The 27,241-nt window shown below is 43.6% G+C and overlaps 1 protein-coding gene across 1 annotated transcript in view; it reads left to right on the plus strand.

Moving 5' to 3' along the window:
* KIF13A (kinesin family member 13A) overlaps positions 1 to 27,241 on the plus strand; it is a 210,870-nt gene that overhangs the window by 76,744 nt on the left and 106,885 nt on the right. Inside the window, exons 4-5 of the mRNA XM_045004519.1 lie at positions 7,536 to 7,548; positions 13,445 to 13,505. Of these exons, the coding sequence (XP_044860454.1) occupies positions 7,536 to 7,548; positions 13,445 to 13,505 (74 nt within the window). The remainder of the gene's footprint in view (positions 1 to 7,535; positions 7,549 to 13,444; positions 13,506 to 27,241) is intronic.

Below are 27,241 nucleotides of genomic sequence, written 5' to 3' on the forward strand. Positions count from 1 at the left end.
TGGCAGTCTGTAGTAATAAAACAGTGAACTCTGTAGGATTGTTAAACAATATAATCCTACGTAATTTCTCTGTTTGGCGGGGGTGGCAGGGGGGGACCCTTGTGTCTCTGCTCTCTCACAGTTCATTCCTGCCCCTTCCCCTCCACCCTCCCACAATAAAGAGATATGCAAGTGAATTCCTCCCATCAACTGAGTTTGCAGGGCGAAGTACAATGGGGGGAAGGGATAAAAACACCTAACAAGGAGGAACTATATCTTTATGCTGCTTTTATTCAGAGGGGCAAGGATTACTAGGCATAAGCAAAAGATCCCCAGTACATTGCCTGGGTTAGCCCTGCTTATTACAGACGTTTCTATTACCTTTTGAAACTTAAGATTGGAACTCATTTCTACGTATACAAGCTTACCTGCTTTAACATTGTAAATAACTCTTGTTTCATTTTTTGTATAGTAAATCTTTAGATAGTTTATGATAGGATTGGCTACAAGCATTGTCTTTGGTGTGAGATCTAAAGTGCAATTGATCTGGGTTAAGTGACTAGTCCTTTGGGACTGGGAGTAACCTGAATATTGCTGTTATCTTTGGTGAAGGAACCATCTTTCACAAAGGTAAGGGTACCTGGATGGTAGCAGATTGGAGTACCCAAAGGGATGGTCTGTGACTCCATGTTAATGTTGTTATAGTGTCTGAGCAGTTTACACATGATTGGTTGGTGAAATCAAAGCATAAGAACTGTGTCAGTTTGGGGTTAGAACCCTGTTTCCCAACAGTCTGCCTTGAGGTTGGTACCCATGCACTTGAGCCACTGCAGGACAGCTTGAAAGGGGCATTATGAAGAAAATCCAGTACACCAGTTCCTTCACCATTTCCTACCTTTAAAGCAAACGTAACCCATGGGATATCCTCACCTTAGGCCAGAAGGCAGGCTTACTCAAAACTATTTAGATGGTTTTAGATACAAGACTAGCCTATAGATTTCAGTGACACTGGATGGATCACCAGAGAGGACAGTATCCACAAAGACAAGATGAAAAAAATCTCTGCACATTTTCAAGAGAGCAAACCCCTCTCCGTTGTCCCCTCCCACACATGGAGAGGTAGAACAAGTTCTCAAGCTCACTATAACTCGATATAGTTAAGAGTTTTGTAGTACACTCATACAAAAGAGCCCCACTATTTTCAATTGCTCCAGGACACTCAACAAAATGAACTGCATCCTAGGGTGTAACTGGAAACCAAAAGTTAAAAACTGCAACTGTCAGATGCTTGTAAGGGAAAGTTCATTATTTTTATCAAGAGTACAAAAGAGTACTTGAGCAAGGGTCCAAGTGCAATACAAACTTACATCATTAAATAATGATGAAATTCCATGTCTGCCAGGATAATACTCTTTAACTAGCTGAGCCCGGGCACTTGTAGGGAGATGATGGGGGGAGGAATTCTTTTTAGAAAAAATTCATATTAAAATGCTGAAAGACCACTGTCACATTGCATTCCATATGCTTTATGAAAATATGCTTATGATATGAATATGCCATAACTGAGATATACTTTATGCAAGATGGCTCATGTAAGGTATCATTGGAAAGGTTATGATTTACTGAATATGATTATCCTATTTGTATGCATGTATCATTTTTGTATCTGAAGTTAGGAATTTTGACCTACAGAGTCAGGTGGTCTTGTCATCTGATACTAAAACATTACCTGGGACTTCTTGTAACTTTCCACTGTAAGGGAAAGGGGGTCAAATGAGGGAAACAAAGGCCTCTCGCCTTGTGCCAATCCTATTTAAGGGTGTGGAGTGAGGTAATCCTGGTCGTCAGTTCTCCCCGCTACCCCACCCAAGATGACTGCTGGAAACAACTAAGACTGAATAGGGGGAAAGAACTGGGCCCAGGCTGGAAGAGCGTCAGGCCTGTGAAGATTATTAGAACCACATTACATGTGAGTTCTCACCCTAAACCAGTTTCTTTAGTGTATTAAGTTTAGTTTGCATGCTCTGTTTTATTTTCTTAGTAATCTGCCTGGTTCTGTCTGCTACCTCCTTAACTGACTTGCATCCGAAGAAGTGGGTATTCACCCACGAAAGCTCATGCTGCAAAATGTCTGTTAGTCTATAAGGTGCCACAGGATTCTTTGCTGCTTCTACTTAAAATACACCTGTTATAGTTAATAAATTTACTTCTGGTTTATAATGCAACCCAGTTTATTTGATTTCTAACTGGGAGGTGGGTGAGAAATTGTGCATACCCTCTTCCACACTGAGGGAAGAGGTGAATGTAATACAGAGGTCTGCAACCTTTCAGAAGCGGTGTGCCGAGTCTTCATTTATTCACTTTAATTTAAGGTTTCGCGTGCCGGTAATACATTTTAATGTTTTTTAGAAGGTCTCTCTCTATAAGTATATATATTATATAACTAAACTATTGTTATATTGTAAAATAAACAAGGTTTTCAAAATGTTTAAGAGGCTTCATTTAAAATTAAATTAAAATGTTGATCTTACGCCTCCGGCCTGCTCAGCCCGCTGCTGGTCTGGGGTTCTGTTCACCTAGGCCGGCAGTGGACTGAGCAGGGCCTGCGGCCAGGACCCCGACTGACAAGGGTCCGGCAGCCAGAACCCCAGACTGGCAGTAGGCTGTGCGGGGCCAGCGGCCGGGACCCCAGACCGGCAGTGGGCTGCTGCTAAGGGGTTCCATCCGCCGGCTCCTGCCAGCCGGGATCCCGGCTGCCGGACCCACTCAGCCCGCTGCTGGTCTGAGGTCCCGGCCCTGCTCACATACAGTGGGTACCTACCTTCTCCCTGGTTCTGGCCCATTCTCTTCCTCTCTCTGCACAGATTGAAACTAAAGCCACTATTGTCTGTCCAGTTTACAAAATTAGATAATTTGCAATGTTTCTTGAAGTCCTCCACTTTTTTACTTTAGGGGGCATCATCTTGTGACATCCAGAGTATTGGTTTTCAGTAAGTTTTAAACTCAGCACTGAAATACGCACATCTACAACTGATGATTTATTCCATGTGTTGGATCTTGCAAGTGCCTGTAGTGCAAAGCGAAGACAGTTATACTGATTGCTGTATCTGAACCATATGCTAATTTTTGCTTGCTTGTTTTCTGATTCTTGTGCTCTTTTGAAGTGGAGACACAATTTTTTTCAGCATGTGTTCTGCTGGGTTTACAGCTACAGAATAATGTTTCTCATCTTGAATGAGATAATACATTACTAAATGGATTACAGTACTAATGGATACAGGGCTTGGGGCCTGAGTGTTGTATGGCACATCTTTCAGAACAGTGATATACATTGACATGAAAATCTAGTTGCAATGAAGGAAGTTAATACTGGTAAATCGTAACACATCTCCAGATTATTGTATTTTGAAATATCAATTAAATTGCATATGCTTTAAAAAAAAAAAAAAAAAAAAAAAAAAGCAAGACCCTAGATCAAAATAAATCTTGTGGTACTTCTCTGTCTGAATTGTTGCCAGGATGATGATTAGCGTGAATTGGCAGAAGGTTCCAAATAACTAAAAAGAAAAATATATATTGTAATCTAAGATAATTGAATGATTCCAGAGACCCTTTGCCCTTGTTGCTGCTGGTAGAACCAGCAGGTGTTCTTGTTGTTGAGCTGCTAGTTTGGGCTTGCTGGCAAGAAAAGAATTTTGGAATAGGAAGCAGCTAATCCCTGTAGTTTTGAAATCAAAAAAATCTGCTGGAGTGATGAGCATCTTGCTGGATGAAATTGGCAATTGGGAGCTTGCATCTGCCCACCACCAATAAAAATGTCGTTGTTTAAGAAAAAATATAAAGTAGGTTTCAGAGGATAACAGGAAAAAATTACCCAACCATAAATTTAAGGAAATATTTTACAGAGGATGTATAAAACTATGTTCCTTAAGAAAACCTTCTGGACCCAGTTGCACCTCAGTAGATCCACCTTCACAAAGGACTATTGATGTGAGGGTTATACACTCAGGATTGTTTTGCTTAGAAAGACAATTAAGTGACTCCACATGGCATCTGTCTCCCCTTTCCTCAACCAGATACTCAGTGTGTTTGGTGATCCTGTAGTGGGTCAAGGAGGGACATGTGTGGTCTGCCTATCAGCCCTGCAGAGAATTCCCCAGTACAGTTAATGCATCCCAGACTGTTAATTTTGCCTCCTCCCAAAAACCTCTGAGTGTGAGGATCTCCTTTAAGAAGTAATAGAGCACCCCTTTCCACAGGAGCTGTGCTGTTGAGTAAGGTTGGAGGGTGTTGAGCTGGTGCAGGGTCAGTGTACAGACAGCTCCATTCTCCTGCTGGTCTCCTGACATGTCTGAGTATTTCTTTGGGTAGTAGGAATATATGCCTGTCTTGATATGAGTAATTGGACATGGGTGAGGCCTCATTTCTTGGGAGACAGGATTAGGGAAGTGAATGGATCAGCAGGCTGGAAATAGAATGTCTATACTAGCTAAAATAAGGGGGAACATCCAGAGAACATTTACAATGGGCAAGATAACAATGGATAAAGCATAAAATGAGGTAAATAATAAGTAGTACACAGACTGTGTATACTGTACAGAGATTGGTTCCTACAAAGTACCCAACCCCAAAGCATGTAATACAATGTAATGTGTAAATGTATATAAAGAGAGGTTTTCTGTGTAACTGTAGATGTGTGATATGCCCTATGCCAGTAGTTTTCAACCTGTTGTCGGTCTGCAGTGCCTAAGGAGTCTACAAAAGGTGGTTGTTACTATAGAACAGTGCTTTTCAACTGTGGTCTGCGGACCAGTTAGGGGGCCACAGACTGTCTATGATTTCCAAAGGGATCTGCACCTCCATTTGAAAATTTTAGGGGTCTGCAAATGAAAAAAAAAGTTGAAAACCAGTGCCCTATACCCACCCCCTACACTTGAGTCTGATCAACTCAGTGTAGCTTTGCTGTATGCCAGAAAAAGGCACCTGAGTGATGAGACTGGAGTCTAACTGAATTCTTGGGGAACTGAGTGGAAGAGGTCTCAGGGGAACCCTAATAGAGAGCAAACTCTGTCTGCTCCCTCACACTTCCTTCCCCTTAACTCTGTCTGCCAGGACTTCCTGCAGTAGGGGGTGATCAGACAGTTGCTCTGTAACACCACTGAAAATTGCTTTGACTTCAGCAAAAGTAGACTTCTGGAGTTGCAGCATGTATCTGAGAGCAGGATTTGGCCCCATGTGCTTACTGGTCGGGAACGTAGTAGCCAAATGGTTCTGAATTTTTTTTGTTGGCACCCCCATCGGTGGTGGTTGGATAGATGAATCCCTCTTGGAATCCCCTAATAAATGCCGTCGCCCCTTTGCTACAGTCTTTCCCTCTTTCTGTCCATTTTCTCTGCTGTCCTTTCCTGTTTCTTCCCTGGTTGTCTCACACAGTCACCTATGTGTATTTTCTTTTCTGTTTTTTCTAAAAGCAAAAAGGAGCCCCTGTGGCTTTATGTTTTGGACTCTGATTTGGCAAAGCACTTAAAGCATATGCTTAAGGCCATCCGGAATCATAAAAGTGCTTATGCACTTAAATCCCATTGATATCAAAGTTAAGCACTCACTTAAGCACTTTGCTTTGAACCGTGGCATTAATTTTTGGTTGCTTTCTTTATACTTGATGGTAGCATTAGTTGGAGCAGTTTGTGAAAGGGCAGTTTTCAAGGAACTGCTCCCCTACTTTTCCCAAATGCAAGGGGAGCTGTGGATTTTTCTTTCTTTCTCTCTTTATTCCCCCCAATCACAAACCCCCCTCCCCCAAGTCACAAAACTTTCCCCATCTCCACTGTTTCTATTTCTGTTGTCTACCCTTATGAACCTAGATCAGTCTAGTTCCCCAGGTTGGGAGACCCTGTAGTTACTTGTACAAGAAGCTGTAGACATAACTGTCATCATTACAGGGTGAACTGCACTTTAGATCCCTTTAGTCCATTGCAAGTGTGCCCTTTTGGGGATTAGGCCTCACTATCTTCACCCGTCTCCGGGTGGAACTGTGCTGTTTAACTGCTCCAGGACTGGATCTGTGGGTGGCAGCCCTTCTGTTTCCCAACAGTGTTAACACTATAGGCTGAACAGAGTTTATAAACTGACGTTTATCTGATATTATCTGTGTGATATGATTCTGTCTGAATGCATAGAATTAAATCAAAGGAAGCTGCAAAGGAGAAACCAACAGGAAACAAAATAATGGCAAAAACCTGACACCTGTGACAGCAGCTGATTAAAGCGACTCAAAAATCATTTCTTCAGAACAAAAGATTGCTTATTCATTCACCCAAAGGTACAAAGCATACAGAACAAAAGAGTAAAAATAATGGTCTATACACGTATTTCCCTTTGCCTAAGCCTTATTCGTTCTTTGCAAGCTTTGGTACATTTCATCCATCTCTGGCTAGGGAGAAGCAGAGCGCCTTGCTGCAATGTGTGTGTGTATTTTGTCCCATTTCCTCCTCCCCCGACCTTGTATGTCTTTCAGCTCTTACTGACACTCTCTGAGTAGCCCCCAAGAACTCTCAGCCCCAGCCCTTTCTAGGGATGGGTTTCTATAATTGCTTAGTTTTCCCCCTTTGATCCTAGGCATAGCCTTGGGAAGAGTAAACCTTTGTAGCCTTGACAGAGGGCTTGTCTACACTAGCACTTTACAGCTCTGCAACTTTCCCGCTCAGCGGTGTGAAAAAACACCCCCCTGAGCGCAGCAAGTTTCAGCACTGTAAAGCGCCAGTGTAGACAGTGCACCAGCGCTGGGAGCTACGCCCCTCGTGGAGGTGGTTTTTTAGAGCTCTGGGAGAATTGTCTCCCAGCGCTCTGTCGCGACTATGCAAGCCACGGCGTTGCTGTGGCAGCGCTTTAACATTGCCAGTGTAGACTAGCCCAGAGTTAGGCAGGTAGCTTCTTCTCAGTTGATAGCTCAGCCCTTGTTATTTTAACTCCTTTGAAACTATTTACTGTACGTGTCATGTCTGTGCCATCATTTTGTTTCCCCCTTACAAGTTCCTTTGATTTAACTCTATGCGTTCTATCAGGATAATATCACACAGCTAAACTGAGATGCAATTGATATTTGTAAAAAATAGATATTTCCCAGTTCTAAGCAAACCTCAAGATAAAAATGTTTAGTCTTTGTTGTTCTTCCTCATTTAATAACACAACTTGCTCTGCAAAAGTAGTAAATGATTATAGATTTGCGTAAGTTCTAATCTTGCAACATATGTAACATTTTGGATTTCTGGGCCGATGCTAAACCCCATTGAAGTCAATCGGGTGATGCCCTGCCACAGGAAGTGGACATCTTATAGTTCAGATTTAAAATATATAAAAGAACTACATAATTAGTATTGGACACCAATACCTTGTACACTTGATTTTACTTCTGTATGAAGCATTTAATATGAAAAGTTCAAAAGTATGCTAGACGTTCACCTTGTTTGTATTTGTTTCTTTTTATTGCCTTCCTGTGATCTGGGTGATGTGTTGGCAATCTTCTTTATGGCCATTGCTGATTCTCCAACAACTAGAAAACCACCAAAGGTAAGTGTTTGATGTCTCATTTTGTAAATATACTGACTTAAAAAATGCTGAAAATTGAAGAAATGCCCAGTATCTTCTATTAGCATGTTATGTGAATGCTGCCATTAAAGGAAAATCTATTTAAAAAAACACTTGTTTCTCATATTATGTTCAAATTACAGATTTCTCAAATCACATTTAAATTGCATGTTAATTAGATTAAAATATACAGAAAGATAACGCTGCTTCTTAAAATTGTGCAACCAGTGATGCTGTTATTTTAGTATGGTTTTAAAAAAGTCTTTTGTGGGTGGAAATAAGTACTCCATGTAGAATACATCATTGCACATAATGTTGCTTTTAAAAAAAAAATCATATGTTTAAAGTACTAAAATGCAGGAAACAGATTTGATAAGAAGCAAATTGTCCTTTTTTGTAATCGGCGTTCTTCAGGTGTGATTATCTGACAAAACAGCCTGTGAGCACCTGACACAGTAAATCCCCTAGAGAGGATTTTCTGAACTATATATTTAAAAAAAAAAAGTGTGTGTGTGTGTAGGGGGGACAGATGACAACACTGTTTTAATGATAAATAGTCACCACCTTGTTCTTTAACATTATTTTTGTTTTATTTTTTTTCTCTTAATGATGAATGTAGAATCAGGTATCAAGTGCAGGTACCAGTGATAAGTTAGAAGGATACTACTTTATAAAATATAGCTTGTGTAAACATGTGTGAAACAGACCGAGCCAGCTGCCATTACATTTTCAAGCTTCTAACATTTTTGTTATCCTTTTCTGTTTGGCAAACATTGGACTTCTTTTATTTCTGTGCTCCAGACAGAGGTGGAATTACCATGTCTGGGTTTTTGTTTTGTGTTACTTCCTTGATTTTTGTACCATAATTCTTTATGATGGTGGGAGTGTGTAGAAATCTGGAATTGAACTTCATTTGCTTCTGCAAAGGGAGTGCAACAGCATAGAATACTTGTTTAGGTCATCAAAGAATGATGATTGATGTATATTTTAAGAAAAATAGCCATCTAACTGCAAGATTAGGTGTTTTGACCTCTTACCAACCCTTCTGAAAATTAAAAATGTCTGCAGTTAAATAGTAATGCTGTGTGTCATTCTGAAAATTCCATCAAGCAAAGGAGGATGGGACAGAGTACTGTAATTCAATAAAGCATTCGGTTGTTAAGGTATTTGAAATATAAAGCAAAATTTTAATCTAAAATTTCAAATTTAATTTGGTCTTGGGCAGGTGAAGGTAAATGGGATGATGTTTGTTTTTAAAAGGAAATGCTGTGTATTCTACATAGAAAGGAAAGGAAAATATTACAGACCTTGTATTTGTGTTTGAAAAAAAACAACTTTTTCATGTTGCCCATCATAGCTACGGTCTTATTTTATACATCTGTTATATTAGAGTGAACTGATAGAGAAGCTTGCTATACTCTTATGTAACATTGTGACATATCTAATGCAAAATAGGACTGTTGATCATCATAAAAATTACAATTATTTAACATTTAATTTTACAAAAATATAGTCACATTTCCTTGTGTGGTCTTTCCTTATCATTTGGAGATAGAGCACAGTAATCTGCCTCACATTATAATGTAAAAACTTGTGCATGGGTCAAATAGAACTATTTGGTCATGTTACTGAGATTTTAATTAATCTTCTCACTATAACGCAAAACTTAACATGTTGTGTATAAGGTTCTCCTATCTGTTGGAGGCAGAAGGAAATTCTTGTTCTGCTACAAGTGATTGTGTATTGTACACTCCTCTGTAGGTTTATGTGCACCCAATGCACTCAAATCAGAGACTTTTGGCAGCTGTAGGCACATGCTCCCTCTAGCCTTGTGCGCCGAACCCAGGGTATAAAGGGGTGTGGTCACTGCCTCCCTCTCAGTTCCTTCTTACTGTCTGTGGTTAGTGTTAGAGCTCCCCATCAGTCTTTGAGCTCCAGTTTAGGCAGCCTTTAGGAAAATTCTTGTTCGGTATATAGTTCTAGCTTAGCCCTAGTGTTAGCTTTAGAGTAGTTAGTAATTTGGAGAATTTAGGTTGGGCTACCATGCAGAAATCCCCAGGTTTCAAATGTGCCACCTGTAGTGCTGTAATCCCTGTTAGTGACAATAATAAAAATTACCTAATCTGTTTAGGTGAGGGGCATGTGAGGGATTAATGTCCTATTTATACCTCCTTCCCAACCAGAATGAAAAAGCAAAACCAGAGCTGGGCAGTGGTAAGAGTCACCCAGGGATCCCGGGCCACTGTGGGGAGTCCCGGACCCTCCTCCTGCCCTGATCTCCGCACATTGCAAGTTGGTACTATTGAAAGATGCATATTGTGTTGGAGCATGGGGTAGGTGGAATCTTAACTGTGTATGTAAAGTATAGTCTGTTTGGCCACTTCTAATTGCCTTAGTAGTGTGGGAGTGTGGTCAGTTTTAAAGTGACTAATTCTTAAAAATGGCAGCAAATCCAGTGGAAATTGGCAAGGGACCTATCAAACTACAGAAGCCATAAGAAGTGCAAATATTTTACATAATAATATGATATTAAAGCCACTGATGTGTACAGTTGCTTTCTTTGGAAGAACAGAATATAGAGTTTTCAAATTAATCATTTATAACATACAGGCCAACTTGTAGGTAAAAAATGTCTCAAAGAAAATGTAGACAGTCCTGAGCAATCCTCTTAATTGTGTTTCTTAAAGTACCATATAGTGAGGTGGAGTTGGCACTCCTATTATAACCTATCAAACACCTACTAGCCAGAAGACAGTATGAAAGATAAGTGGGGACCCAGTTAGTGAACTCCAGGGGCAATTCTCTGTTGATAATACAAACCCCACCTCTCCTTGTTTGGAATACGGCAGATGCTATGAGGGTATTGTCCCATACTACCAGGAGGTGGGCTTCATCTTGCATAACAGTCTCCGCCTGGTAGGATTTCTGTTTTTCCTTTGGCCAATGGAAGGAGAGAAGGATTTTTTTCTTCCTCCTTGTTCCCAACACATGGGCAGGGGACTCCAGTCTCCTAGTTGCCTGTCTAATTAGGGAAGAGTTGTCTTTGCTGCTGCACCCTCTCCTCCAGTCTCTTTTTCTTTTTCTATCCCCATGAATAATTTCAGTCCTTCTGTTGCTGCTGATCGTTTCCCCATGCAATAACAGAGTGAGACTAATGTAATTATCAGTTTTTCTGCTGCCAAAATGGTTCTGAATACCAGCAATGAAACCGGCCAGATTTAAGGTTCACTTAGATGCTTAGCAAAGCAGAGCCACTAGAGGCGCAGGTATACATATGCTATATGCAGGAATACAAAATTCTGCACATCTTTTGTGTATTGAAAGATCTTAATGTAATGTATTCACATGGTGAGCTGAGTTAAGGGTACCAGAACTGAGTTTCCTGCCTGATCTTCATGCAATTTAAATCTGAATCACAATACCACAGTCATTTTGAATTTATTTATAATATTGCTGTTGCTTGGTGACCTACACAGTTAGGTCAGCGTAAGATAGCTTACCTCGACCTAATTATGTCAGTGTACACACTACAGCTTTGTCTCGCTGATGTAAGTGCCGTACTGCACCAACATCATAACTCCACTTCCACGAGAGGCGTAGGGCTTATGTCGGTGTAGTTAGGGAGACACAGTATCTGTGTAGACAATGCGTTACTTACATCACCTGTTGGCTGTCTTGACAATTTCAGGGCTCTATAGCCTTGAAATTGACAAGAAAGCCAGGCAGCTAGAGCCTGTCTGCCCCTGCTCCCAACTAGGCTGCGCCCACCTTGCTCTCCACTCAGGGAGGTGAGAAGCCCAGGCAGCTGCTTTTTCCCCCCTTCCCCCCAGCTCTCTCTTCCTCATCCCCCCACGCTCCTGATGAGGACACACAGCATTGACAGAAGGAGAGTAGTGTAGACATAATTACTGCAGTGGTTGTAAGTTGGCCTAACATAGGTTGACTTAAGTCTATAGTGTAGGTGTGCAATTAGTCATCATGTATCCATCTGTTTGCTCCCCACACCAGGCTCTCCATTCCCAGTCTTCTTCCCTAGCCACCAACAACATCCAGTTAGTTCCCCTGTTACCAGAGCCTCCAGTTCCAGTCTCAGCAGGCTTCTTGTCCCTATCTGCTCCCTTTCCTCTCTCCCCAGCCTCCAAGGCAGGTGTTATCATCCATGCTGTCTAGGTGCCAGGGACAGGTAGGTCACTGAGAGCACAGGAGAGACAGACTTTCTCGTCTCAGTTCTGGTGCCTGACCCTGCCCAGAGTGGTCAGTGTAGGGGAAAGTCCAGCTTTTCCCTGTAGACCTGGACTGGAGCATGCTCACTTGTTTTGTGGGGATGACACATGTGCAATCTGGTCAACACTAGGAGGTGTGGGGGGTTAGAGCAGGGGTGGGCAAAACACAGCCCATGGGCTGAATCCGGCCCATCTAACGTTTCTGTCTGACCCGCCAAGCTTTTTGCCTGCCCCCTCGCAATTTCCAGGCCGCTGAAAGTCCCGTGGTGCAGCAGGGTGCTCAGGCAGGCTGCCTGCCTGTCATTGCTCAACTCCACTTCTGGAAGTGGACAGCTGCTGCTGGCATGTCTCTGCACGCCACTGGTGGGGGGTGGATGGGAAGCGGCTCTGCACGCTGCCCCTGCCTCCAGCACCATCCTCACAGCTCCCAGTGGCCGGAAACTGGCCAGTGAGAGCTGTGAGGGTGGTGCTTGCGGATGCAGGCAGTGCACAGAGACTTGCTGCCCCTCTCCCCCCAAGGGGCATGCAGAGACATGCCACGGTGCCAGCAGCTAGCCGCTTCCAGGAGCGGTGTGGGGCCACGGCATGCAGGCAGCGTGCCTGAGCACCCCGCTGAACTGCTGGCCAGGAGCCGCCTGTGGTAAGCGCCTCCCTGCCGGAGCCTACACCTTGCACCCCTTTCTGCACCCCAGTCCCCTGCCCCAGCCCAGAGCCCCCTCCTGCACCAAACTCTCTCCCAGAGCCCACATTCCCTCCTTTAATATAGTAGAAATATGCAGCCCGTGACGACTTACTAAAATTCATGGAGTGCCCCCCCTCCCCCCGCAAAAATTATTGCCCACCCCTGGGTTAGCGCATGCTCAGTGTGCACCAAATCTTAGCTTTTAGTAGCTAAAAATCTCCGAAATCTCTTCTTAGTATGTGCAAAAACAGATTTCTGAAAGCCTTGTAATTTGGGCAGATTTTCCCAAGAATAGCAAAAGGCTCAGCCCCTGACCAATTTCAAGACTTGGTTGCAAAGTATGCTGATGCTAGAGCTTCTCAAAGAAACAGTTCTAAGAATTTTTTAACATGGCTAAACTTCTCCCTACCCTCTTTCTGAGAAAAGGCTGAACTGCTTTGGTTGAAACTTCCCAAAAAATTCAGCCTGAGGTGGATACCTGACATGGAATATTTCAGCTCAGATACTTAAAGTTGGCAAAGTCTTATAGGCAGCTGAAAACAGTCTTTTATAATGGGAAATGTGGGGCAACCTTAATAATGGTGCTACCAGACCTTCCTATAATAACTATCCCCCTACTCCCACCCCCAATGTTATGAACTGAATTCAAAGAACTCTGGGAAAACTGTTAAATATAGGAAGACAAATGTGGCTCTCACACATTTTTGCATTGTTTTACTTACCTTAACTTACTTACTTACCTTATGGTAACTTAAATATTTTAAAACAAAAATTTTGGAGTATAGATAATATCTGCAACCAAGGACAAATCTCAGATTTTGAGACTATTTTACTCCTGATGGGATCTGTATTAGGTTCTGTGGAAATTGCGTGGTGCATCTGTCGTTCAAACAGGTATGAGGAGTTGTGCTTCAGGGATGGATGTCTTTTGTGTGTTGCAAGCTCTTCATTTATCTTTTATACTCTTATGCAGGTGTTTGCCTTTGATTACTGCTTCTGGTCCATGGATGAATCAAACACCACAAAATATGCAGGTAAGTCACTGATTTTCACCATATTTGGCAGTGTATAAATACTTTGAAAAGGGGTAATTTTCTGTTTCTTTGGCTGATCTTCTGACCTTTTTCTCACTAAAATGGACTTCGGGCCTTTCAGTGGACTAGGCCCACAAGAATGGAGGCTCCTCAGCTCAGAAGAATACAAAATTTATGGGGCCCACTGTAATGTTAGGAAAGAAGGCTTTTTTAAATCTATAAGCTTTAATGTTTTCTTCTTTTGAGAAATGATTCTTTCAGTTAAGGTGAAATTTCAATTCTCTAGTAGAAATTACTTCTGGGTCCTAATGCTAGGTGTGAGACCATGTGTTTTCCGTGCCCCACACCAAGATTGAGGCAGAGCCCACTGACTGCTGCAAAGAGGAAAAATCTCTCTTCATCAAAACATTTAATCATTGTCACTCAAAACCTAGTAAGCAGACGACAGGTCAAATTTCCAACTTGTACCCTTCTCTAGTGGCTTGATGTTTTATGTCAGACTGTCAAGGCCAGTCACTACTGCCTCTTGTCATATTTTTATTTTTATTACCTTAAAACTTTTAATATCTGAAAAAGGAACTATTTTGATTGAATAGACATTATTTGTATCTTCAGAAGACAAAGGCATTAGGGGATGGTCTAATGACATGAACTAACTTTAGCTATGCTATCTCTTACAGAATGTGCCTTTTATTGTTGCAGACCATAGTTATCAGATCCTAAAACCCAGAGGTAATATTCAGTTCAGTGGATTCTACTGTGTCACTTACCTGCCTAATCTGGATGAGGCCTTTTTATGTAGCAAACTTCTCCCAGTGAAGTTAGTGTGAGTCTTTTCATTGACTTCAATAGGACCAAGAAGAGAGCCTGGAACCAAATGGTCTCTCAGCCTAACCCCACTCCAAATTAATTTAATGGGAGTTACCTCAACCCTACTCCTCTGCAGCTTACTGGATCTCTGAGTTACACCCGAGTTTCCTATAATACCACCCCAAAAAAGTTCTATTGACTTTTTTTAGCTTGAGAACTGTACTTATATACAACCCTACTCTGTTTGATCAGACTAGAATGGTGATACTACTTTTGATCCCTCTCTTCAGCAAAAAAACAAACCAACCGAAAGGCCTTTTCAAGATTTTCTTGATTGAAAAAAGATGCTTTTACCATCCCTTATCAATTAATACGATTTTGTACATTGCTGGAGTTATCTTGTGACTGTCTTAATTCTTTTAAACAGCTGGTATGCACTAGAACATAATACATTTTGGGGGAGGATAAAAGATTTTCTTTTATCTGCTCTAACATAAAGTGACTGGGCTTTTGGCTGGCTAAATCAATCTTGTATTAACTGACTCTATTCCATGTCCTACAATAACATACCGTGTTTCAGTGCCAAACAGCTGAGTGCAGAAGTGATCAGAACTCTTAAAATTTCCTTCTTTTCAGTGGAATCAATTTTTTTCCCCTTTTTTGATATCTTCACTATTTAGTTGCTTTTAAGAGATTCATAGCTTTGCCTAGATCATCTTATTTGTTGTTGTGGTTGCTGGTTTATTGTTTGTATTGTGGTAGCACCTATGACTCCAGGTCATGAGCTAAGGTCCCCATTGTGCTAGGCATTGTACAAATGTACATCTTGTCCAACACCAAAGACTGAACTGTAGATCCAGTGCTAAAAACATGATGTGACGAGTTCCCTCCAGGGTGCCACTTGGAACTGGGGTACCACTGAGCCCCCAATCCACCAGCCTGGGCTCCCTCTCACACACTGCTGCTGTGACAAGCTGCAGAGCCCTCCAGCCTGCACTTTCACCATACAGGTAGGGCCACACCCAGCTGCAATTACATGCAGGCTCTCCGTCCAGCTCCTGCAGTGAACCAACAATAGAAAGGGTACAGCTAAGGCAACTCCCAGTTCCCCAGGCATTCACCCCCTTTGGAGTATAAACACAAAATTCAACGGTCTTGCGCTGCACAGGGAACTATGCAGCGTAAGCTCAGAAAGTTCGTGCTCTCCCTCAGTGTGGCAAAGAATATGCAACACCTTTGCCCCTGAACTATGATTCCCACACACTTCACTCCAACTCACTGGTTTAGATAAAGCAAAAACAAGTGTACTAACAACAAAAGATAGATTTTAAGGGATTATTGATAGTAAACAGATCAAAGCAGATTACCTAGCAAATCACCAAAAAATGCAAACTAAGCTTAATATACTAAATAGATTGGATATGAATTGACAGATTCTCACCCTAAGAGATGATACAAGCAGGCTGCAGATTCTTAAGGAGCAAGCTGCACTTGCTTTACAGCTTGGAACCCCCAGGTGTTTCATTCACAGGCTAGAAATCCCTTTAGCCTGGGTCCAGCACTTCCCCTTGTTCAGTCTTTGTTCCTCAGGTATTTCCAGGAGTCTTCTTGTGTGGGGAGTGAAGAATACCAAGTGATGTCACTCCCTCCCTTATATAGCTTTTGCATGTGGCAGGAACCACATGCAAAAGCTTGGTTCCAGACTTGGTTCCAAGCTTGGTTTCCAGACCAGTCTGTGCAAAAATACTGACATCCCAAGATGGAGTCCAGCATTATGTGGTCTGATCACATGTCCTTGTAGAGTCATAGCTGCCATTACTCAGAGGCTGTTTGGAGCTTTCTCAGGAAGGGTCATCACCAGGTGGGGGAGAAGCTTCTCCTCAGGCCTATTTTTTTCCCTAATGGCCCATTGTGCTGAATAGTGCCCCTTCCCCACTCACAGGGGCGGCTCTAGGCATTTTGCCGCCCCAAGCACGGCAGGCAGGCTTGCCTGCGGAAGGTCCCCGGTCCTGCGAATTCAGCGGCAGCCTGCGGGAGGTCCGCCAAAGCCACGGGACCAGCGGACCCTCCACAGGCATGCCGCCGAAGGCAACCTGCCTGCTGCCCTTGCGACGACCGGCAGAGCACCCCTCGCGGCTTGGCGCCCCAAGCACGTGCTTGGCGTGCTGGTGCCTGGAACCACCACTGCCCACTCACTATCTAGACTGAAAGCATCTTGTCTAGTGGGCGTTACCCAGGTGTAACTACATTTGAAATACAGATACATAGTCAATATTCATAACTTCAGATACAAAAATGATACATGCATACAAATAGGATAATCATATTAAGCAAATCATAACTTTTGCAATGACTCCTTACATGACTTATCTTGCATCATAATTATGTCCTAATCATATCATAATATCGCTATGAAGAATATGGAGTGCAGTGTCACACATGAGTCTCTACAGCAGTGGTGGGCAACCTGTGGCCTGCGAGCCACATGCGGCCTGTCAGGGTAATCGTCTGGCAGGCCACGAGACAGTTTGTTTACATTGACCATTAATATGCTTGGCTGCCCAACCTGTGCAACCACTCAACTTGATTGTTGTTGCCCTTGCCCTTTGGTGTGTGGGCTTATCTGAATATGTTTGCACTGTAAATGTAAATTGTAAACTTTATAGCATTGGGTTTGTCTTTTTGTTCTGTAAAACACTTCAAACATTTTGGATGTCCCATAAAAGCTAAATAACAGAGCTGGTTGAAAAATGGAACATTTTCAGCAAAATACTTGTATGTTTATATTTTGAACTTTTTGAAAATAATATTCTGACCCAGATAATGCATTATCTTCTTGCTTTCCATTTGCCTGGCTGAGATTGGTTGAGGTAAAAGAAGTTGATGCTTAATCTTGACAAGGGACAAATAGTGCTAGGGGGTTAAGGGGAAAGCATCTTGAGCACAGGCAGAAGGGTTTGATGCAGCTCCTCCTATTAACATCATTGGGAGTTTTCCCATTGATGTCAATAGGGACAAGAGCAGATCCATGGGTGGAGACACATTCCCGGCCCTGAAAAGTTTACACTTTATAGACAGAGACCATACAAGTCATGGCACAGCATTTTAGCAAATGAAGGGCACTGAGAGACTGTCAGCATGAGAACAAAGTAAGGACATTTTTACAAGTGTGTGAACTGCAGTAGCATTTCAGAAATGTGGAAAGAAATGGGTTTTGAGAAAAGGAGCGAGAGAGCGAGCTTCTTGACTTGCGTGTTATACTTCCTCCTCTGCAATTAATGTTAAGTGCAGCCTAACCACTTCTAGACTGCCTGAGGCTGCATCTGTGGAACAAAGGCGGGTAGGGTGGAGAAAAGTTGCCTAGATTGTTCAGTCAGTATCCCTTTCTAGGTGGGTTATTTTGATTAGGATTTAGGGCATGTCTACACTTGCCATTTAAAGCGGGGAAAAAGTCCCTTTTTTGCATAAAAACCGTGGAAGCATCTACGCTTGCCAATGACATTTTGCGGTGAAACTCAGAAGTTTCAGCGCAAAAAAAAAAACACCTCCATGAGAGGCGTACAGCTCTTACCGTGATGCTTTTGCAGTGATGTGCAAGTGAAGACACGTTCTTGTTTACACAGCTTTTAGCCTCCGGAGGATATCCCACAGTGCCTAGGTCAGGGATAGGCAACCTATGGCACGCAAGCTGATTTTCAGTGACACTCTTGCTGCCCGGATCCTGGCCACCAGTCTGGGGGCTCTGCATTTTAATTTAATTTTAAATGAAGCTGCTTAAACATTTAAAAAATCTTATTTGCTTTACATACAATAGTTTAGTTATATATTATAAACTTATAGAAAGAGACCATCTAAAAACGTTAAAATGTATTACTGGCATGCAAAACCTTAAATTAGAGTGAATAAATGAAGTCTCGGCACAGCACTTCTGAAAGGTTGCCGACCCCTAGCCTAGGTGATCACTCTAGCCAGCAGCTCTGCTGCTCTGACTCCAAGTAAACAGATGTCCACCCCTCCCCCTGTAAAGCCCCTGGAACTTTGAAACTCCCCTGCCTGTTTCCTTGGCAAGTGCTCACTTATCATCTGGCCAGGTGACGATGCCTGCTCCATGGAGCAAACGATCCCTTGCTTAGAGCAATGCTGAGCTATTGGAGCTTATCAGTGTTTGGGGAGAGGACGCTGTGCAGAGACCCAGGATGCCCTACGATCACCTCCCACCACAAGACCTGTCTCAACTTGGAGAGAGCTGCACTGTGAGACACTGTGTGTTTTACCCACCACGTAAAAAACAAGCGCTACAGAAACGTCAACCAAATCTTCAGAAATTCATAAAATTGTGGGTAGCCAGCCAGAGATTCAGGCAGTAATGCCAAATATGACAAACGGGGATCAAAGCCGAAAGGAAGTCCCTGTTTTGATGGAGTCTCTGGTCAAACCCAAAAAACAAATAAAGATAGCGGTATGGAACGTTCGAACAATGTATGAAACAGGGAGAACAGCATCAGTAACAAAGGAAATGAGAAAATATGGCATTAACATTCTTGGGATTAGTGAGATGAGGTGGACGGACACTGGTATGTTAATACTGGACTCTGGTGAGACAATTTTTTATTCAGGACGCATAGATGGACATCACCATGAAAGGGTGGGCATCATTGTCGACAAAGAGACGAGAAAGAGTTTGTTAGGATGGAGTCCTGTTACCTCCAGAATAATAAGAGCGAGATTCTTCTCCAGATATGCGAAGACTACCATCATCCAATGTTATGCACCCACTGAACAAGCTGAGGAGGAGGAAAAAGACTTGTTCTATACCAGACTCCAGGAAGAGATACTTAAGACCCCATGCCACGACATCCTGATTTTGATGGGCGACTTCAATGCTAAAGTCGGTTCCAGCAATGCCGGGTATGAAACATGCATGGGGCGGGAAGGAGTTGGAGAGAGAAATTACAACGGTCAACGATTTGTAGACTTATGTCTTGAGAATGGACTGGTGATAGGTGGAACAATCTTCCAACATAAGACAATACACAAGCTGACGTGGATATCACCAGATGGGAAAACCAGGAACCAAATTGATCACATTGCAATCAATCGGAAGTGGAGAGGGTCACTGCTGGATACTAGAGTATCAAGAAGTGCAGATGTAGGTGGTGACCATCATCTTGTATTGAGCAAGCTTCAGATAAAATTGAGAAAGACGAAGAAAGTTTATGGGCAACAAATTTTCGACTCAAGGAAGTTGGAAGAACCGTCGGTAAAGGCACAATTCATATTGGAGCTCTCGAAAAAGTTTCAACTTTTAAATGACTTGCAAACTGGTAATATAAACACTTTTTGTGACAACGTCGAGAAGGCATATGTAGAGACCAGCAAGACAGTGCTTGGCTACAAGAGAAGAGAGCGGAAAGTATGGATTTCAGATCACACATGGAAACTCATTGAGGAGAGGAAGACAGCAAAACTACGCATGCTAACTGGAAGGGATGAACAACAGAAAGCTGCGAACAAAGAATATAGGGAGAAAAACAAGGCTGTGAAGAGAAGTGCCCGAAAAGACAAAAGGGATTATATTACCAGTCTGTCAAGAGAGGCACAGTCAGCAGCCGCGCGGGGCGACACAAGAATTGTGTATAGAATCACGAGGACTTTGACAGGAGGGTTCAGCAATAGGTCAACAGCGGTTAGAGGAAAGAATGGGAGAATATTGATAGAAGAGAAAGAACAAATCAATCGATGGGCAGAGCATTTTAGAGAGACTTTAAATAGATCAAATCCTGAAGAGGTAGTTGAAATAGAGGAAACGAGTTTTCAGATGGAGGTAGAATGTGGGCCTATCATAGAGCGAGAGATAGAAGAGGCTATTAGACAGACAAAAGCAAACAGGGCACCAGGTGAAGATAGAATAACCACAGAAATGCTAAAAGCCGACCTGAATATGAGTGCCGGGATTCTAAAGGAGCTATTCAACAAGGTGTGGGAAGAAGAGAAGGTACCTGAAGCATGGAAGAAAGGTATCATCGTGAAATTACCAAAGAAGGGTGATTTGTCCTTGTGTGGTAATTGGAGAGGTATAAACTTGTTATCAGTGTTCGGGAAGGTTTTCTGCAGAGTTCTGTTACAGAGAATAAGACAAGCAGTAGAAGAGATCCTGAGGGAAGAACAAACAGGATTTAGGAGTGGGAAAGGATGCGTTGATCAGATATTTGTACTACGTACGATAATGGAACAATCTCTTGAATGGAACTCACCACTGTTCATTAATTATCTCGATTTCGAGAAGGCATTTGATAGTGTCCACCATCCATCTCTCTGGAATATCTTAAAAATATATGGATTCCCTTCGAAAGTGATTAACATCTTCAAAGATATGTATGCCGGCAATAAGTGTTGTGTTCGCCATGAAGGACAGCAGAGCGAGTGGTTCCATGTGAGAACGGGAGTTAGACAAGGGTGTGTTATTTCGCCCATTCTATTTCTTGTGGTCATAGACTGGGTGATGCGGAAAGCCACTGAAGATAGGCCAAGAGGGATCACATGGGGACCCTCTGGTCATATTGAAGACTGTGACTTTGCGGATGACATCGCCCTGATTTCAAGCTCTCAGATGGACCTCCAAGAGAAGACTGATAGAGTAGGTAGAGTAGCAAGGTGCGTAGGACTTAATATCCATGCCGGTAAGAGCAAAATAATGAAAGTAAAAACAGCCAGCTCGACGAAGACGGTGTTATGTGACGTAGAATTGGAGGAGGTGAACGACTTCAAATATCTTGGTAGTTACATATCGGCTGATGGCAATATTCAGAAGGAGATATCTACCAGAATCGGTCTTGCAGCAAATGCATTCTATAGACTTCAGAATATTTGGAGGTCAACCGTCTTGCAAATGAAAACCAAGGTAGAGATCTACAGGTCGAACGTCTGCTCTGTGTTGCTCTATGCGGCGGAAACATGGAGGACCAACAAGAAGATAGAAAGTCGGCTTCGGGGCTTTGAAGGAAGGTGTCTTAGGCGAATTCTTAACATACATTGGCTGCAGCGTATCACCAATGTTGAAGTGAGCCGATTAACGGGCATCAACAATATAGTGGATGAAGCCAAACAACGAAGATGGAGGTGGCTGGGGCATATGTTGAGAATGGATGCTGACAGACATCCTCGTATTGCCCTACGATGGACACCACAAGGAAGAAGGAGGAGAGGTAGAGCATTGGGGACGTGGCGAAGGACCATTAAAGAGGAAATGAAAGGTATGGGAATGAAGTGGGATGAAATCTGCTGTCTCGCTCAAGAACAAAATGAATGGAGGAGAGTGGTTGGCGCCTTATGCTCCACAGGGAGTGAATAATAATAAGAAGAAGCACTGTGAGATAGCTGCCCTAGAGTGCTGCTCTCATCGGTGATGGAAGTGCTGCAAATGTCATCGCTCTTTGACGCCCAAGGAATTAAGTGAGTGCACAAACCAGTGCTTTACTTTCCCCCGTGAAACTTACAGCTCAAAAACTCTGCAAGTGTGGACATACCCTTAGTGTGTTGTTACTATAGGCAACTAGTAACTGCTGATAGTAAGAGGGCACAATTTAAAATTATGGTAGTATGCAGCAGGGTTCAAGGCAGGAACTCATGAGACAAAGGAGTTTTGGTTTCTAGCACTACTTTTGATGTCCTGTTTTACAATACTAGCAGAAAGAGACTGTTCTAAAAGAGAGCTACACATGAAGAAAACTGTGATTGTATATTTCGTACATGCATTAAACATTTTAAGAAAGTTGTCCTAATATATGGCTAGCATTTAGGCACTAACAGAAATTCTTATGCATTCTGTCATTTGCTTCTTTGGTATGGTTACTGCTACCCTAGAATAAAGTGCTAGAATCAGTCTTATGAATAAATATAACCCCAACACAATGCCAACACAACCGCATACAGCTTTATAATTACAACCAAACCAAGTGAGGTTTTGATGGATTGTTTTTCTATCTTTAGCTTAATAAAAAACATTGTTTGGAGTGAAGTCCTATCCCTCGTCACATTTCCAAGCACTAAGATAACAAATAATTTATATTGGCACACTAGATGCACATTAATTTCATAGGCAGTGTCAAGGAATTTTCCTGATTCTAGTGGCAAAGATGCAAACAGACCGTTAAACAGAACAGAATGCAAGTGTTGCCATTGGGGTGAAAGCTCTGAATTATAGTAGCAGCTTAGCCATCCAGTGAGTTTACAGAAAAATTCCCGTAGCTGCTCAGAGATACGGTCATTCTACCTGCACTTTGTGGTTTAGAGAAATTCAGTGGAAGATGGCTACCAAGAGACATATACTGTCTCACGGCGTGCAAGCAGGCAGCGAAGTGCACTGCTAGGCAGAGTTTCTCCCGGGAAAGCACCCAGCATATTGGACAATAGAATGAGGACTTAGAAGCAAATTAGCAAGGTCTTGCTCAAACACTCAGACAGTGCACAAAAATGTGTCATTGATTTGTTATCTAGCTGGCTTTGAACCCTGCTAAAGTGAATGAGAATGTTATGCCCTTGAGCTGCTATATTCCCATCAAACCAATAAGGCAGCTGATTCACCTTTACTTCTGTATTACTTATTTAAAAAGACCAGCCATGGGCTAAAATGTAAGAGACTGTTTTCCTGTAACAACAGCTGTATAAATGGGGATACCAGGCCAAGACCCTTATTTCAGTGATCCATTACTCTGGTCTGTGTCAGAGATTTGGGCTTAATTCTCCACTGTGCTCAAGTGGAAAGATCCCCTAAGGACTTTAAGCCAGCTGAGAACTGGGTATAGCAGAGCCTACCTCTGCCTCCTCCCCTTCCCTGACATGCTCTGTCTCCTCTTTGCCTCCGAGAAGCCTTTGCTTTACCTTATGCCACACAGTGGGTTCCAGCGCAGTAGATGGGAGATGCAGAAGGCAGCAGCACCATCACTGCAAGTGGGGAGATTCCTTTGTCTGTTTCAAGTTCACTCTGTGCTGCATAAGCAGAGAACTATCCCTTTAGGTCTATAATACCAAGGACGGATAATGGTGTGATCATCTTAGACCAGGTTTACTTCCTCTGTCACCACTGATCTGCTACTTTCTGTTTGGCTTTGGGAGCAGAGCAGATCTATTACATCTCTCCACCAGACGCCAGGTTCTCCTTAGCAGCCCAGCTTTTGGTAACTACAGTACAAACTCGCTAATCCACACTTCACTCACTGCCATAAAAAAACCCAAACAGATTTCTTCTCGCTTTTAGCAGACATCTCACTGTTGCATGCTCTCCTCTCACTGCTTTTAAAGCCTTTTACTCCCCACAGTACAAAACACTTACTACGATACTAGGACCTATTATTATAATTAAAATTGCACTTGGCAAATAAATGAATAAAGTAAATTTTGTCAGGCGCTACTCATGCTTGTTTGTTATGATTATTGGGTTGGATTACTACTACTTCGAGTGCTGTCCCTGTGGGTGCTCCACTCTAGGTGACGGTGCGTCCCAGCACCGTTGATCGGAGATTTTTGGTAGCAGTGCCTGGTCAGGGGACACGCACTCAGTTGGTATCTCCCGCCTCATTGGAAACTTCCTGAGTGCGTGCGTCCCGCACCCTCCTCAGTTCCTTCTCAACTGTCCTTGGCTGAAGACAGGACTCGGGTCAGTGGTGCCTTTCTTCCCTGGTCTCTATAGGAAATAGTAATAAAACACATAGAAATAGTTATTAGTTACATCCCAGTTGTTTCCCTTCCTTTAGTATAGTTACATAGTTAGTTACTTAGTTAAAAAAAAAATTGCCTCAGACTTGTCTCCTGTTGAGACACTCTCCCCTGCCATTTCTAATTCATAATGCCAGGCGCTTCAGGATTCAAAAGGTGCATTTCCTGTCAGGGCTCCATGCCACGGTCAGATGGGCACTCACGTTGTGTGAAGTGCCTTGGAGAAACTCACATCCCTGCGAAGTGCCTCCATTGCGCGACCCTCAAGTCTAGGGCTCGGCGTGACAGTACCTGTGGCTTAAAATGCTTCTAATGGAAAAATCCCTACAGCCGTTTTCGGACACAGGGAAAGTTAAACCCGCTCCCACGCTTCCTGGCCAGATCCGAACCAGTTGGGAGCATTGCTTCACCCTCCCTGGAGCGGAGGCAAGAAGCACAACAGTCTCAGAGGAGAGACTTTAACAAGGGTAGTGAGTCTCCTGCGAGATCCCTACCCTCTGTGCTGACAGCACCAAAGGCAGGTGCCTCAGCCTCTTCTAATGCCTCAACCGCGGCTCCAACAGAGCGCAGAGGCAGGGACCCGACCTCCCGTGCTGGGAAGGTTCCTTGGCACCGGTCCCCTCGGCACTGAAAACGGACGCGGTGCCAACAGCACACTCCTCCTTGGCACCGAACACAGCCGCCGTGCCGACAGCGCACTCCTCGGCACCAAAAACAGATGCGGTGCTGACAGCACACTCCTCCTCTGCACCGAGAAGAATGTCGGCACTGAGCCTGTCTTCTACCTGGGCACCAGCAGCGGACCCTCTGCAGGGCACCTCCAAGCGATCCGCGGTACCGCTGTCACTTTCACTTTCTCTCAGTAATGCGCTAGAGCACAGAGCAGGCTCAGCGCAGCCCAGGGAGCAGGAGCAACAGTTTCTCTCTCAATGTGACTTCTCAATGCCACCTGAGCCTAACTCTCCGCTCCTAGATGCACAGGGCTCACTTTTTGAACAGCCGCTCTCTCCACTTGAACTGGCTACCTTTACTGACAGTAAACTCGATTTACAGCAGCAGGCGGAGTTCTCCCTCCTGCTTCTCCTCCACCACCAGAACCTCTCCACATCAGGCCATGGGTCAAGGCCACCAGCCTCAGTTTCCTTACTTTGCCCCCCACCATGGGCGGTACTTGGGTTCTCCTACCCTATGCCGTGGCCTCAGTTGTACCCTTCGCCACATCCTCCTACCAATCCTCCTCCTCCTGTGCCTCAATCTCCAGCTCCATCCACTTCTAGGGTGCCTGAGCCCCCTTCTGAAACTGCGAGCTACGCACTATATCCTGACTCACCGACCCCTAACTCTCCATCAGCCCCGGATGGAGCCCTCTTCCCTCCGCCTCCACAGAATGTGGACGACTGTAAACAATTTCAAGAATTTTTCAGGAGGGTGGTACTCAGTCAAGAGATCCCCTTAGAAGAGATTCAGGAGACACAACACAGACTCCTCAGAATCCTTCAACCGTCTGTGCCCTCAAAGATCGCACTCCCTATAAACAAAGCGCTCCTGGAACCAGCTGACACTCTCTGGCAAACCCCAGCTTCTTTAGTACCAACTTGCAAAAAGGCCGAACGTAAATACTATGTCCCTGCTAAGGATGCTGACTTCCTATTTTCTCATCCACCACTGAACTCTCTTGTCATGGATGCAGTCGCACAGAGGACAAAACAGTCACAATATCGGCCCACCCCGCAAGACAAGGACCTTAGATGCCTTGATGTCTTGGGTCGCAAGGTTTATTCGTCATCCACTCTACAATTCAAAATTGCAGACTATTTTGCCCTCCTCGCCAGCTACGACTTTGATAATTACAATAAACTTTTTGAATTTGCCTCCTACATTCCGGAGGATGGGAGAGCAAACTTCAAATCAATCCTGACTGAGGGCCAACTGGTTTCCAGAACGGCCCTACAGGCATCTCTAGACACGGTGGATACAGCAGCCCGTACTACTGCGGTTATGCGGAGATCTTCATGGCTCTCTGCATCCGGCATCCCTAAAGAACTGCAGACCAAAGTGGAAGACCTCCCCTTTGATAAGGACAAACTTTTCTCCAAAAAAACTTATTAACTCCTTCACACCATGAAAGATTCTAGAGCGACACTGCACACTCTGGGCATTCACCCAACTCTTCCCAGGAGACAACCATACCAACTGTACCAAAGACCACACACACAACAGTATTTTCGTCCTCAACCCAGACCACACGACACAGCGCAGACAAAATCAAACTCAGGCAACCAGCTTCTGTCCATCAGGGAATAAACAATAATTTTGAAATGTTGGTTGAGGGTCTGCACGACCACCCCTTGATTCCACCGTCTACTTGCCCATTTGGCCACCGCCTCCAGAGTTTCCAACATACCTGGCAGCGGATTACACAGGACTGCTGGGTCTTCGAAATAGTTCAGTCCGATTACTCTATCCCATTTATATCCTACCCTTCCCCATCCCTCTTCAGGGACCCTTCTCATGAGCGCTTACTTCGCACAGAAGTGGCGCAACTTCTACAACTAGGTGCTGTGGAACCTGTGTCAATGCAACATCGAGAGAGGTTTCTACTCCCATTACTTTCTGACTCAGAAAAGGACCAGGGGATGGAGGCCTATACTAGATCTACAAGGACTGAACAAATTCGTGAGGATACAAAGATTCAAGATGGTCACACTGGGCACATTAATTCCTGCACTGGATCAAGGGGACTGGTTCACAGCCCTCGACCTACAGGGCACTTATTTTCATATATCAATTCATCCAGCTCACAGATGCTTCCTACGATTCACAATTGGTCACGACCATTTTCAATACAGAGTTCTTCCTTTCTGACTCTCCACAGCGCCGAGAGTTTTTTCCAAGACTCTAGCCGTGGTCATGGCTCACCTCCGCAAACATGGGCTCATGCTGTTCCCTACCTGGACTATTGCCTCATGAAGGGCGACTCCAATGGTGAGGCACTTCAAGCTACCCATTTTGCCATCTCTCTCTTTCACAGCCTAGGCCTCCAAATAAACATCCAAAAATCCACCCTGACACCTACACAACAGATTGAGTTCATTGGAGCTCATCTCGGCTCAAACCAGAGCAGGGCCTCACTCCCATATCACAGATTCCTCGCAATCACACAGCTCATACGCACACTCTCTATTCGTCTCAAGACACAGGCAAGAATCTGT

Source organism: Mauremys mutica, chromosome 2 (assembly GCF_020497125.1).
Source record: "Mauremys mutica isolate MM-2020 ecotype Southern chromosome 2, ASM2049712v1, whole genome shotgun sequence".
Lineage (NCBI taxonomy): Eukaryota > Metazoa > Chordata > Testudines > Geoemydidae > Mauremys > Mauremys mutica.